General features: G+C 43.8%; 1 protein-coding gene across 1 annotated transcript in view; it reads right to left on the minus strand.

Moving 5' to 3' along the window:
• T265_15474 (hypothetical protein) overlaps positions 1-13,852 on the minus strand; it is a gene marked incomplete at both ends in the record, with an annotated part of 74,108 nt that overhangs the window by 48,197 nt on the left and 12,059 nt on the right. Inside the window, 7 exons of the mRNA XM_009178300.1 lie at positions 2,904-2,978; positions 3,689-3,763; positions 8,059-8,209; positions 9,974-10,101; positions 10,137-10,178; positions 11,183-11,244; positions 12,813-12,996. Of these exons, the coding sequence (XP_009176564.1) occupies positions 2,904-2,978; positions 3,689-3,763; positions 8,059-8,209; positions 9,974-10,101; positions 10,137-10,178; positions 11,183-11,244; positions 12,813-12,996 (717 nt within the window). The remainder of the gene's footprint in view (positions 1-2,903; positions 2,979-3,688; positions 3,764-8,058; positions 8,210-9,973; positions 10,102-10,136; positions 10,179-11,182; positions 11,245-12,812; positions 12,997-13,852) is intronic.

The raw sequence follows: 13,852 nt of genomic DNA on the forward strand, positions 1-13,852 counted from the left end.
TCTGTTTATCTATCTATCTATCTATCTATCTATACACCAATTTATTCGAACATACATTTTGAAATAATACTCCAGGTTTCCATTTGGCGTGAAAAGATCTGGCGCAGTCCCTAGACAACAAAGCCTACGACGGAAGTGAGGTTATTATCTGTGCCCCTCGCAGTGTGCTTGAATTACGCGTAAATTGGTGATGAGCGTTCCAAACATTGTATCCGAACTCCTTAGAATCGCGTAGCCGCTCACCTCTGCATCCTGACCAACAAGCTGTGGACACAAGCATAACTACCACAGATCTGCATGAGGCCGGCGTTCATGCAGCGTGATGGATTCATGTTTTATTTCACTCTTTCAGCCTGCTCTTTTACTCGAATCTTAGCCAGGTAATCAGCACAGAAAGCCGTGAAGTCAACTTTGGATAAAAACACGGACTGGCTGTCGGTTGTCTTTCACCTCTCCATGTTGGGCGCTGGCATTTCGGACATGTGGCCAGTCAACCTCACATGTGAGTCCAACTACACGGAAGCTTGTTGAATAACGCATACCCCGGAATTTAACACTGTAGATTCCCCCTTCTTTCGGTTTCAGTCTTATTAATAAAACACCCAAGTCATTATTTTGTCCTTTATCGAAACTCAGCAGGAAACACCGAATAACGACTCAGCTTATAGAGGAAGTAGGAGATTTCATGATCCCAAAAGGACTGAGCAAGAATTTCTGAAGCTCATGATAAGGTGTGGTAGGTAAGGCAAATTGATGCTTTTATTTTCAGGCAAACGCTTCTATCAATTAGGAACTATTTGAACTGAGGGTGTTGCGAAGAAACGCTAAAACAGAACAAAGACTGTAAAGAGGTTCTATCAATGAAGCAGATCGTGGCAGGTTCTTTAGTGCAACTTCGGGAGCATTCGAACGAATCCGCATACACCACAATTCGGAGTTCCAGTGGGCAACATGACCCGGATGCGGACACCGTACATATATGCGAATCCATGCGAAGAGAAATGACACAAGGAATAGGTCAGTGTCACTTGTTACGTTAGTTTGAATCCCGCCCATATTTGAATCGATTGCCCAGTTGACTAGTTGCAATTATCTACAATAATCCACCGCCGTCAGTCCTCTTGTTACAATACGACAAAAAGTTGGGACCTGTATTTCAAATCACAATACAATCTATTAACGTACATGAGATTTTTGTTATGATCAGTAGCGCTAAACTCATAGTTGTACAGTATGTTCACCATTAGTTTAGGTGAGGAAACGAGTAAGCCTATGAGTAAGTTATGACGGTGGATAAACCACTACGAGTGTCAAAATCCACAGGTTGAACTTCTATGATGCATTAGTTATCATCTTCGTTTTCCCTACAGAAAAAACGTCTTTCTAAGCCCAATTCAAACAACTAGATAACTTCTTTTGCACGATGCGCCAGACTTAGTTAGGCCTACTGTGGGTTTAACCGCTTCTCCTCATTGAATTCTTAGGTAATGATCACCAAATATCCTCTTGTTTGAGTGGGTCCGACATCGCTTACCTTGATAACATTCACTGAAACAAACAAATGGCTTCCGCCTTGAAACCGGCGAGTTATTCCCGTTACACTCGGTGTCTTTTATCCTCCCAAATGCGCGATCAAAGTGGTGAAGCAACTTGCTCACAGCATTTACTGGACACTATTTCGTGTTCTTTACGTCACCAAAGTAGAACGGACCCCGAACCAACACAACTGCACGTAATTTCGCAGAATAAAACAAAAACTTGGACTTGATTTCCTGTGTAAATGTACCAGCAACGGCCAACATGAAAGCAGCAGCGTAAATGCGGAAGCTGAGGTGCTTTCATTCTGTTCACATTTCGCGTTCGAATAGGAGGAGAGGCCGCTAGTACTCTCAGATGTACTGACTAAAGTCATCCCGTCCTTTGGTATGCACTTTGCACCCACAAAGGGTAAAGTCATGCTTGTGGACGTGCAGTTACTGAACACGCCACTTACAATCCAAGGAGAGGCACTCGAAGTTGTGGAGCGTTTTACGTATCGTGGAAGTTGTATTAGCTCTGATTGTAGTGCGACAGATGAGTTGAATGCACGAATCTGCAAGGCTCGGGCCGCGTTGGCTAATTTGAGACAGCTACAGCATCAGGATGGTTTATTCCTGAATCTGAAGGGACGTGTGTATCAAGCTACAGTACGGACTGTTTTGTTGTATGGCTGTGAGACCTGGCCTATTCCAGCAGCGGAACTGGGATGTCTTCAGGTGTTCGACAATCGTTGTCTCAAAATCATAGCTTGTGTGGGTTAGTGTTGGCGAATCCCTAATGAGACAGTCAGGAAGCGCGTTTTCGGTTGTGCAGCGGGTAATTCCATTGAAAAATGTGTCCAGTACTAGAAGCTGCGTTGGTTGGGACATGTGTTGCGTATGCCCAACCATCGTTTGTCGAAGAGAGTGCTGTCTTCCATGCCCGATTCAGAGTGGCGTAAACAGAGAGGCGGCCAACCCTTGACTTGTCAGAGAAGTATGAAGGAAATCACGAAACGCTTGGGTGCTGTTGGTGCTACTCGCCCTCCAGGATGGAGACCACGTGATCCTCACTGTTTCGTTAGAGACACTACAAGATATGACTGCCAACGTTCTTGTTGTCAGTTTCTATCCATATCGCCTGAGTGAGTGTCTGGAGGTATAGGCACCTCGGAATGATTGCGGTAAGCTAGCACCAAGTCCCTTCCCCGTCAACATTTACTCTTTTCTCAAAAAACACCGTAAATGTTGTACTGTGTTCAAAATACTACGACGAGCTCATACGAGTTTCGATTAGATCAGCTGGTCATTCTGGGCTACCAAGAATATACATAAAATAATCAGTCACAGAAATATACGAAGTTAACATGAGTAATCTGAGCTTACCTGGTGCAGGCTCTCCATATTAAGCGGATATCGAGATGGTATGCGAACTCCAAAACCAAGCAGAAGGTGTGATGTCTGTAAAACGCAGAGACGACAGGTACTGAAAAATTAATGAAAAAAACACGCACAAACCCAAGGAGAGGCACAGTGAAAGTAAACTAAATTTCTCGTGGCACACGTCTTGTGAAACATCTTTAAATCTCCCTACAAATGTGTACGTCATCTCGCAGGTGGAGAGAGGGAATCGCGCACGACTTCTGTAAATACTTACCATGAGGGTAAAATTTGAACTTGGGAGGTTTGCATTTATCCACTAACTTTATAACTCAGGGTAGAAAAGAGCATTGTACGTCCGAAATAAAAATGCAGTTCGTACCGACAGTTTTCACATGCTTTATACCGTCGAGATTACTGCGGATTTTCACTTTGATCGGCAAACAGTCAGGCTTATTACCGAAAATCTGTTCAAGTATTTTCTAGGCTGATTGGTTTGTTATTGACTAACGTATCTCCCTGTAACTTCGTGTTATGCTTAGTACAATTCTCAGTGATTTTTAACAATGTTGTTTTTTACTGCTGATTCCCAGCGTGGTAACAGCAAGTGAACAAACTCAGGTCTGTTCGTCGTTTTATATGGAACACATCTACGTTGATCGAAAGTTTTCAGTTGGCTGCCCTCCTTCAAATTCGTGACGATGACCTTGAGAGGACCTCTCTTCTAATCGATAAATCAGAACGCCAATCAGAAATGCCTTGTAGTTGACTGCAAAAAAACAGATACATACCCGGTGTAGTTGAATACTTCCATAGGCCTTCTTTGTGGTATTCTTTGGCAACGGCGGTGGCGTTCGATTTCGGAACTGAACGGTAAGGGAAGAAAAACTTCAGGTTTTATGAAACCTGTTCGGTCGGATTCGAACCACGGACCCTCCGGTTAATAAATTCGAGTTTGAAACATCTTTCTTAAGACATCTATAGCCACTGTGGACACCATATGATCGGACCGGACGCCTCCACGAATGTTATAAAACTTCTCCCATTTAACACCGACAAAAACGAATTCCACGGCTTCACACTTCACAGTTGTTCAAAAAAAAAAATATGGGAAGATCGCAAGACGCGAAACTTTACAATTCCAGCAAAGAGAAAGCTGTGTTTTAGTGAACAAACATAATCAGAGAACAATTGTCTAAATTAATGGTGTCCGTTTTGTAGTGACAATCTTTGGGTTGGGTAATGATCAGATGAGTTGTTTACCATTCCAGAACGGCTGAGGAATTTATATTGGAACCAAAACACCCGACATTCTTTCACTAAGAATTCTACTCTGACAGCAAAATCTCACCATACGGTTACAGACCATTCACAACAACGAAAACAGTCCGGACAGCGTCCTGATGGGTATTCAGTGCATCTGAACATTCCATGTCGTGCTTGCGCTGTGATGTAAAAGGCATCATCAATCGGCTTCGTTTCACCTACAGCTTCTCGGTGTCGCATCCCTTCGAAAAATCGACTATCCAATTCATGCAGAACGTTGCAAACAGCACCCCTCATTTGAACGGAATTGGAAAGGCTATCACGCATCGCGTCGCTGTTAACTTCCATGCTGGTAAACAGTAGTCATTATCAAAGCATACGTGTGACGAAATGATGCACCGTGGATGCTGAAGCTATTCGGCTCAAGTATAATTAGATGCCCACGTCGCAGAACTTCTCTCATGAAGTCAAGGAAGCAACTGAAAGCACATATGCTGCCAGTGTCGCCTGTCTGCTGTTTTTCAAAACGTATCCAGCTGGGCGCACGCGAAGCCGCGAAGACTCCGTTTTGGAGGGAGCATCACAAAAACAACCCGCAAACTCCGGTCTCTTCCCTTTTTGCCAAGCCAAAAGTTGCCTTTTTGCAGTTTGTTCCAGTCTGCATAAGTGTCGTATAACAATAGCTAGCTAGCGTGCACAGCACAGGACGGAATGAAAGGTCCTCACATGGTTCTCACATGCTTGTTGTTGAAACACATTGGGATTCTAGGCCTTTTTACACCTGACACTACTCTAACCGTTCAAGGTTAAGATGTGATCTTCGCAGTTTCAACTCGATCACAATTCGGCTTGATACTCATTGATCGGAATTACCAAAACTGCATTACGGGAAGGTAGGGTCACGATAGGGAACAAACGGGCTCCTCCGTGGTTACTATCTTAAATTTGAAGTTTGCAGTGGCGAAGAAAAGCTTGTTCTCATGCCATCAACGTAGTAAGCACCATCCGTTGTCATTATGGCTGGTCTGACCCAAGCACTCGTCGTACTCGTAGCATCATACACAACGACTATGCCCATGGTTTTTGTCGGTAGTAACGGAAAGTCTCTAGTTTCCCTCTCTAGCATACTCAGAGCTGTAGTCTGCTGGGGCATAGACAGATGCATTGAGGAACTAAGCATTGGGATCCCAGAAAGTTTGAAATGATTTTGCAGCCGTTCCGAAGGAACTGCGCAGATCAGATCAACGTAGACACATGCGCTCCCTTTTGTTGGCTCTAGATAGTGCATATCTTGACATGGTCACCACTACTGGTACGCACTCAGAAGTGGCAAGAGAGGGACGAGTTATTTTGTTAGTGCGTACTGAACTAGAGCTTCTGATTTCAATCATACGGTAATCAGACCTATTAGAGAATAGAAACCCTTGACTTGGCAGAGGAGTATGAAGGAGATCACGAAATGCTTGGGTGTTGTCTGTGCTACTCGCCTTCCAGGATGAGGACCGCGTGATCCTCACCGCGCCTGGTAGGAGAGACTACTAGATATGGCTTTCAACCGATGCCAGTGGCGTTCTTGCTGCCAGTTTCTATCCATATCGCCTGAGTGAGTGTCTGGAGGTATAGGCGCCTCGGAATGATTGTGTTAAGCTAGCACCAAGTCCATTCCCCATCCACCTTTACTCTTTTCTCTACAATAAGGCTTTCAAATAAATCATGTTTGTACGGCGGTGAAGCATCGGTGTTGAACACTGATGTCATGCTGTCGATGATGATGATGATGATGAGCATGGGAGCAAGTGTCAGAGTCATCAGGATCGCAACACACAGGTTCTGGCTCCTGTGCATCGAAATGCTCCGTTTGCGCTTACTGACAAACGTTCCGCGAAGCCTGAATACTTCGGCCCTGCGGTTTTTGTATGCGCTACGCACCTGCGAACTATAAAATGTTACTACACTACTAACCAGGATCAAGGGGAAACTCAAGGTTACAGGTAAACCGAATGAACTGGCGGACAGACTCGATCGCCTGCGTGACTTCGTCAGTCCTGCCTGTTCAGTCAAAGACGATGTTGCCATCTGCAAACGGATGGTCTGAATGGCTTTTGTTTACTAACCAGATGATTGTTGATCCGTTCATCGCATGCGGACAGTCAAGTTGCAAGCTAGCTGTTATGACCACCACGCAAATTTACGGCCATCCTTTCGGTATCCAATAGAAACACCCGCGTTTCCGATATGTGGACATATTACCAACTACTTTGATCGTTCAACGCCTCAAACAGCCCCTTCTGATGTCGGACGTCCTCTGGCCGAAAAGCTTCCAAGCAGCAGAACCTGTACTTCCTTTGTGAGCGGTTGCAGAAATGTGTGCCGCCACGGAGTACAACCTATCAGGTGTCAATAAACAACTCAAAAGTTTACACACTAGCTCGGAAGAGTCTTTTTCAAGCCAGTCGCTAAACTCGATCAATAGGTCCACAGCCTCTCCTGTACTGCTCTCACTAGGTCACAATCTGTGGTGCAGAAATAATACAGAAAAATGCAATGAACCACATGTTGTGTAGATCAGAAACCTGAACACTAAATTCAGGTTTCTTTGAAGAATTGTGAGTCTTTACTGGGAGTGTCATACCAGTGTAACTGTGGATACTACTGGTGAGGCATGCGAGTAAAATGTTTCTGGTAAATCTGCTTCGCGTCTATTGAAAAGTGAGATTAATTACGGAATTTGTGACGAGAAAGTTTACAAAGACCCGTTCGACAAGAAGACGGACATTTGGTTTTTTTATACACAAACGCATCTGAGAATTTTGCTCCCCTGTCCAATAGTCTGCAAGAGTTCATTTGAAGCTTTCCAATAAACAACTCCTCAGCGAAGGCCTTCTTCCCTTCACCAGTAGTGCTGAGGGCGTGCCATAATTTTTGGAAGGACCAACTTGCCTGCGGCCTGGTAGTGTTCTATGGGCGCGACCCTGGATGGGTAGACTCGTAAGTAGGAAGGCCAAATAGTGATACTGAAACAGAGCGAATTATTACCCGCCACACTGACTTGGACTCCAGTACTCAAACATCAGTCGATCAACACAATTGCAAACGTGCTCGGACCACATACTCCACTCAGCGCATACATCCGGTCTCTCCCTGTGCAATATGCCCTTAAAATCTTTTAGCCAAAGATGTTTTACAACCATACATGAACTCGCCTGTCAAAGAAATAAGCTACAGCCCTCAATCCATCGGTGCCCATCCCTGTTATCCAGGTAGTTCGCAATCAAGACTGTGACATCTAAAACCACCGTTTATACCAGCAAAAGTGTACACAAATTTCGACTAAGACATGTTGTTCCATGATATTAGAGGCGGATACTTTAAACTTTACACTGAGGAACAAGGTTGAGTTCATGAACCATATGACTAGCTTGTTTTTTATCGAGTATACGGAAGAAGAGAACAAAACAGTAGAAAATGTGTCCGACGCACATAGTCAATTTTGGCTGACTGAGGACTTTAAAGATTCGGAAGTCGGGTACCCGGCTGCAGTCTTTAGGTACTGATGACAATTTGGTCTGTGTCAAATAAGACCAGGATGCAAATCGTATACCATCGATGAACTGGGCACAATTTTACATTTAGAATGAGCATAAGTCCAGAGACAAGCGTACTCAGCAGGGGCTAGAACAATATGTACTCAGAGTTTCTCACCTCCGGAGACATTATTAGTCTTTAGAATGCACAAATGTCATCATGGAGTTAGAATAAATTTCACAGGGGAGGAAAACGTTTGAGTAATTTCTTGAAAAACCGCGCTTAATTGAAATAACCCATCATTTGATCCGGTACCAAAATTTCCAAAGAGGTTTTTCGAGTAGGAAACGTTCTGATGGTGAGCACTTACCTCAAAAATAGCCTTTTGTAACAGCTCATATTTGTACGTGACGTCGCCAGCCTCCGAAATCGGCGCGTCGTAGTCGTAGCTTGTTATCGCGGGAACATCCACCGGCTTTCCATTCCACAGTCCAAAATTAGTGCCCCCATGAAACATGTACCTTAAAACAATAGAGTTTCATTGTTTCAACACTGGCGTATAACACTTATCATCATCATCATCGACAACATGACATCAGTGTTCAACACCGATGCTTCACTGCCGGCGGTTTCAAACACACTGGCGGTTTCAAATTTTATCGTTATTAGGTGGAATTGCCTCGTTCCAAAGCGAGGAGCGACTAATGACAGGTCTCGCTCAGAGCGGCACCACAGTAGCCGTTCAGTACGGCCAGAAGTACTTAGACAATACAGCCACCGTGGAAGAGGAAACAGGCCCACTGAATCTGTCCAACAAGGGTGCCTCCAACAAAAACCAATCCACTACCGCAAACGGGTTGAGCAAATCCTTCCCCAATGATGAATACCGGAGTCATCCTTGTTCTAGATAAAATCATCTAATGAAGAATGGAACTTTGCTACAAAAATCAGAACAGTATTCAGCTGGCCTTCATTTCAGCATACTTGTCGTACAGGAATTTTACTACGATATGCGTTCATTTCCAAAACAACTGCGATTGCTATTGAACACTTTCCAGACTTCCACAGCACCCATTTTATGAATCAGTCACAATTGGTATTTTCAGAGCGGAATATCTTGTCGGATTGGAAAGCGAATTTAATTTAGACAGGATTCGTAAGTGTTCATCAGGTGCATCGTGTCAAACACACTTAACAAAGAAACCCGGTTTATAAAGCACCACTCGTTTTTCTCCAGTGTGATCCTCTGTTTTGTCTACTTAGTACAGTCATTGAAATGGAACATCCGTAACTTGTGACACTGCATTTCTCTTGATGCATTGAAGATGTCCACGGCTTTGGTGAGTGTCGCGAAACTCATCACTTACCTCATGCTTGCATGGGCGTCCGTCGTGGTGACGAAAGAGCTAATTGATCTTGCGTGTCCTAAGGAGGTGGTCGAATGGCGGATAGAGGATTACTTACACTTGATATATTACTCCTATCTATGACGGAAAAGCTAGATCATCGCGCGGTTAAAACTCACGTTTCAATCATAAAAAACTACATGTTTTTGCAAGATTCGAATTTGCGTCGAGGACACATTTGGTACTCGGTGACAGGCACAAACAGCTCAGAATATGAGCACGAAAAACATCCACGAAATACAGAGCAATAACCCAAGTGCAATAATTTCTCGGCTAGTTTTGCTGAGAAATCATTGTCGACCACAGTCTCCTTAACGCCTTCATATCACCGTGAACCCCGGTCTGGATAACCGATTGATAGCCTGGTGTGCTTCGCCAAACCAGAAAAAGTCAATGAAGGTGCGAGTCGGCTGATCACTGCCACGTATAAGCGATACTAAGAGCACAACTCATCCGTCAAGGGCGAGTGAAGAACAAACAATGAGATCTGTCCCGACGAAAACGGCTATTTCATTGGCTGTTATATAGCCTCGTTACGTTCGGAGCTGGTTCTTCTAATAGAAAGACACTAGTATTAGCCGTAGCACGTTAATCTCATTTGAACAGTTCCAATTCATTTCTGATGCTATGTGACTATGTCTTGGAGACAATCTAGTCTACGAAACTCCGCTACTCCTCCCATGCAGTCTAGCTATACTACTGGAATATCAAAGCTTTTGGGTTGTTCTAGATAGGTGCGGTGCCTCGAATTTCGACCCGGTTATTGTCCTCTTTTCGTCGACGGCCAAACGTTTATATGACCTTGGTGTAAAAACTATGAAATTTCAATATTATTCAAATGGATAGTGCCTAAAAATTGCGCGTTTATTTTCCACTTACATGTTCACATTGACTCGCTTGGAATATTTCATCAGGTTCATTAAACTGTTTCGGACAAATTCCGCTCCGGTTCTTGCGTGCTTTCCACCCCAACCATCAAACCAGCCTGAATAGAATTCGCTGTTAATCTACAAGAAAACGAGACACCAAGAGTCAAACTAACCTGTGAAGCAACTGCATCTATTCCACCTTGGAATTGAAGAAGCTGTTTTGTGGATGTGACTTGTTATACTACTGCTGTTTAGTTACTGAAATCGGACCGATCTAGAGTTTACTGGGTAACAAACCCTATTAGCTATATTGCTGAAAGTTGTTCTAGTGAAAATGAATTTCTTGTTATGCTGCTGCACTGTGCTTTAAGATCGTATCACACGAATACAACAGTTATTGTTTCTGACATACGAAAACAACCAGCTGGTTGCGTAAGTCACAAGCTGCAAGTGCATCCTGGTCAAAAATTCAATATTCTTCGGAGTTTTCTCTCGCTTGATCACAATCATTCGCCCACGGATGGTGTATTGAGCACTAGGAATGTTTTGTCGCATAGCAACAGAGCACTAGCAACCCAGGTGCTAATGGTGATACCTGTTATCGGGAAAGCGTTTTTAACTGATGTAAATAAATGTTCCAGGAAGAGCTTACTTAGCTGTTACCAGCTACAGGATTACTGTCCATCTAAAAACACGTTTACTGGAAGGTGAAGAAGTAACGTTGGAAAAATATGCCACTTATTTGTAGGCTACTAAACCCTTTACGTCGTAGTTAATTTCAGTCCAAGTCTGAGTAACTTGGTTGCAAATGCGAAGCTGAACTTCCCCCTCCTTGTTAGATACAAAAATCAGGTAGTCAATCACCGACACCACTTGGGATATCAGTGACAGGAGAAGTGAGTGCACAACGAAGGACCAGTAGTGGACTGAATCAATGGGTTTAACCTTGTAACGTTATGCAAACTCAGCATCTAAGATTGAAACTAGACAGTTTGCCAAAACCCCTTGCAAGGGGTGTGATGCATCCTGGAACTCATCAAGATGATGTTGATGGTAGCTGTTCAATAGTTCTTCAAGCGTTTTTAATACATTCCTCATGGAGATTCGTGCATCCTGGGTGCACGAAACTTATTAAGTGAAGTGGGTTTTCTAGGCACTTCAAATGGATGAAAAGAAACCTCAACACCAGAAATCAACACCGCGCACAGAAAAAACTTACAAGGGGTTGACCTGGCCTGAACTTTTCCACCGAACTAAAAGATACATCAGGGGGGTTGGTGGCTAAAACAGAAAGGTGAGTTTGACAGTAATAAGTAACTGACAATGTGCTTCGGAAGCTTTAATGTGACCGCCTGCAGAGAAGACCAATCTAAGCAAACAACGGTCTGCATTAGAGTCAACGGCAATACTGCTCACATCGCGTCTTAGGAGAGACCCTACTCACCGCTTTAGAGGCCCTGCTGTTTCCTTTTGCAAGAGGCAGCTTTACTTTCTAAGAAACGCCGTGAATAGACGGTTCCTGAGCAAGGTTTCCCAGCGTCTTTATCTGTCAGAACCGCTGGTCTACCTTCATGGTGATCGCCGAAACGTAAGTTCGTGGAGGACGGGGGGTTCACCATTGCGTACTCAGTCAGAGGTCTTCAGCCCTCACTATTGAACCACATCCGAGACAACTAATGTTCTGTCTCGCATACCGAAACGAAATGGCTAGAAACGCTCTGTACACAGAAGCTTTGCTTACTGCTAAATAAATTGGCAAAATATTTGTTTCGGAAACTCAGGGGCTAGCTTTATTCAACAGATGTATTTCAGAATACCACTTTCATTCATGGTGCCTGTGAGATCCTGAACAAGAGGAAAATGTAAACCTCGTAACTGTGCTAAATTAAACAAAATCCCGGGTTCAAATACCCCGAACGGGGAATACAATCTACTCTGCTGTCAAAAAGTAAGTAAAAGTTTGTTGAATATAATTTTTGTAACTTTTAATAATCCACTACCTGAACAGAATTAACGATTTTTGTTAATCTACTCACAGTGGAGTAACGTGTACACTGTCGTGTGATACAACCTAAAAAATGTTTCTGAGCACGAACCAGTGTGCTGTTTCGAAAATTGGACTTGCGGCACAATCCCTATTAGTTATACTACAAAATTCCCAGCTAGTGCCAAGGAGTTTTTGGTTGACAGCAGAAAAGGAGCACTCAGTCTCTGACCAGGTCGGAAAACTGAGGACGACCTATATCTGCAAACCACTAACTGGGACAGCCCTCGATTCTTCTGCGTAATTTCTTCTTATTAGCTATTCCAGTACGATCTTAGGGACTCACGTTCGCCATCCCGGTGCTCGGAATAAATGGCGCAGGATTTGCTCGTAGTAATACGGATGATCTGATTTCACTAAAACAGTGGAACGTTTGTGCAAAACTCCATCTTTTGGAGGGTAACAATCGCAGAAAATCGCTTTTCCTCATCCGCTCACTTTGCAGTCATTATGAGAGGAAGGGCTTTTAACTTACGTAGTGAATGTCGTTTCATCTACGAGTGGCGACCTTTGAAAATGTTGAAGTTGAATGTATTCTTCCCTCAGCAATTCAGGACTTATCAATTCGAACCATCTCAAAAGGCAAGCGGTTTCAGAGGTACCTTTGTTTCTCGTGCCACACTCGACGCATGCTTCAGCTCCTCAAATAGGCGAACATCGCCCGATCCGGATAATTCCCCCTACGTGTAAGCAACCACGGCATCTATTGAGAGGTATGCAGTACAAGTTTAAACTCATAAACCACTCGGAAAATATGTGCCCAAGCAGAGTCCACCACATCACTTCGTATTCCAAGTTAACTTACTCGGGCCGAAATCGATCGTAGCGAGGTATCTGGGATCAAGAACACCGCAGCGAAGGTAGCCCAGAGCGCAGCCGTCCGTCGTAAACAAAATGACGTCTTCACCTAAATGCGACCTCGCCAAGTCGTACAAATCTGTCATGTAGGTGCGGTCACAGAGACCATATGATCCATATTCGTTTTCCATCTGTTAGGACGAACATCACATTGCAATGTAGTCAAAATTATTTCTTTCGGGACTTCGACTAATGTAAAAGTTGAAGACTGGTATCTGTAAAAATCCTGAATGAAACCTAATTATGACAGATTAGATACACTTACAAAGCATATATTAGAGCATATGCTGACTGTGAACAAGATACTATTCTTGTGATCATTCATACTTCGGCTCGCCTTACGTTTCCACCGCCCTGTGTTTTTATTCTGAAAGGGTTCGGTATCAGCGGGATGACAACCACGCAGCGCACCATGAAAATTACAAGGCAACCCACTTCAACCACCCAACTGCTATCTCCATTTCTTCGCTTTTAGCTGACCCACAGATGAATACCGGGCGATAAGTTACACTGTTTTTAGTGGACATTCAAACTCACTCCATATAACATCGTGTTAACTTGCACCGCACTCTGAATGTCATTCATTCAGATTTCACTGGTTGTTCCATTTGCCTGGTACGTGAGATCCTTCGGAGAACTGGCAAACTGAGTTCCGGCCACAAACACCGAACCGGTCTGATTTTCGTTGAGCCTGCGCTTGTAAGCAAACCCTTCCTTATACTTTCATGTGGTTGGGTAAAATAAAGACCAGCCGAAATCCATTTGTATACTTCCGTAATACGGCGGCCTTTAAGGCACGCCCGTACTTGTCCACTGTGTGCATACGTCTAGCAGTGGAATCTCTCTCGAACTAGGCGAAAACGTGAATCTCGTTGAATGATCCAGCAAGCGAAATACTGTTATTACTTTCCGTGACGTATCCGAATTACAAAAGTCTGTACTTCTTGGCCTTAATTGATCCGACCAGCGCTGTGAGCAGGGAACAAC

This window comes from Opisthorchis viverrini (genome assembly GCF_000715545.1).
Source record: "Opisthorchis viverrini unplaced genomic scaffold opera_v5_530, whole genome shotgun sequence".
Taxonomy (NCBI): domain Eukaryota; kingdom Metazoa; phylum Platyhelminthes; class Trematoda; order Opisthorchiida; family Opisthorchiidae; genus Opisthorchis; species Opisthorchis viverrini.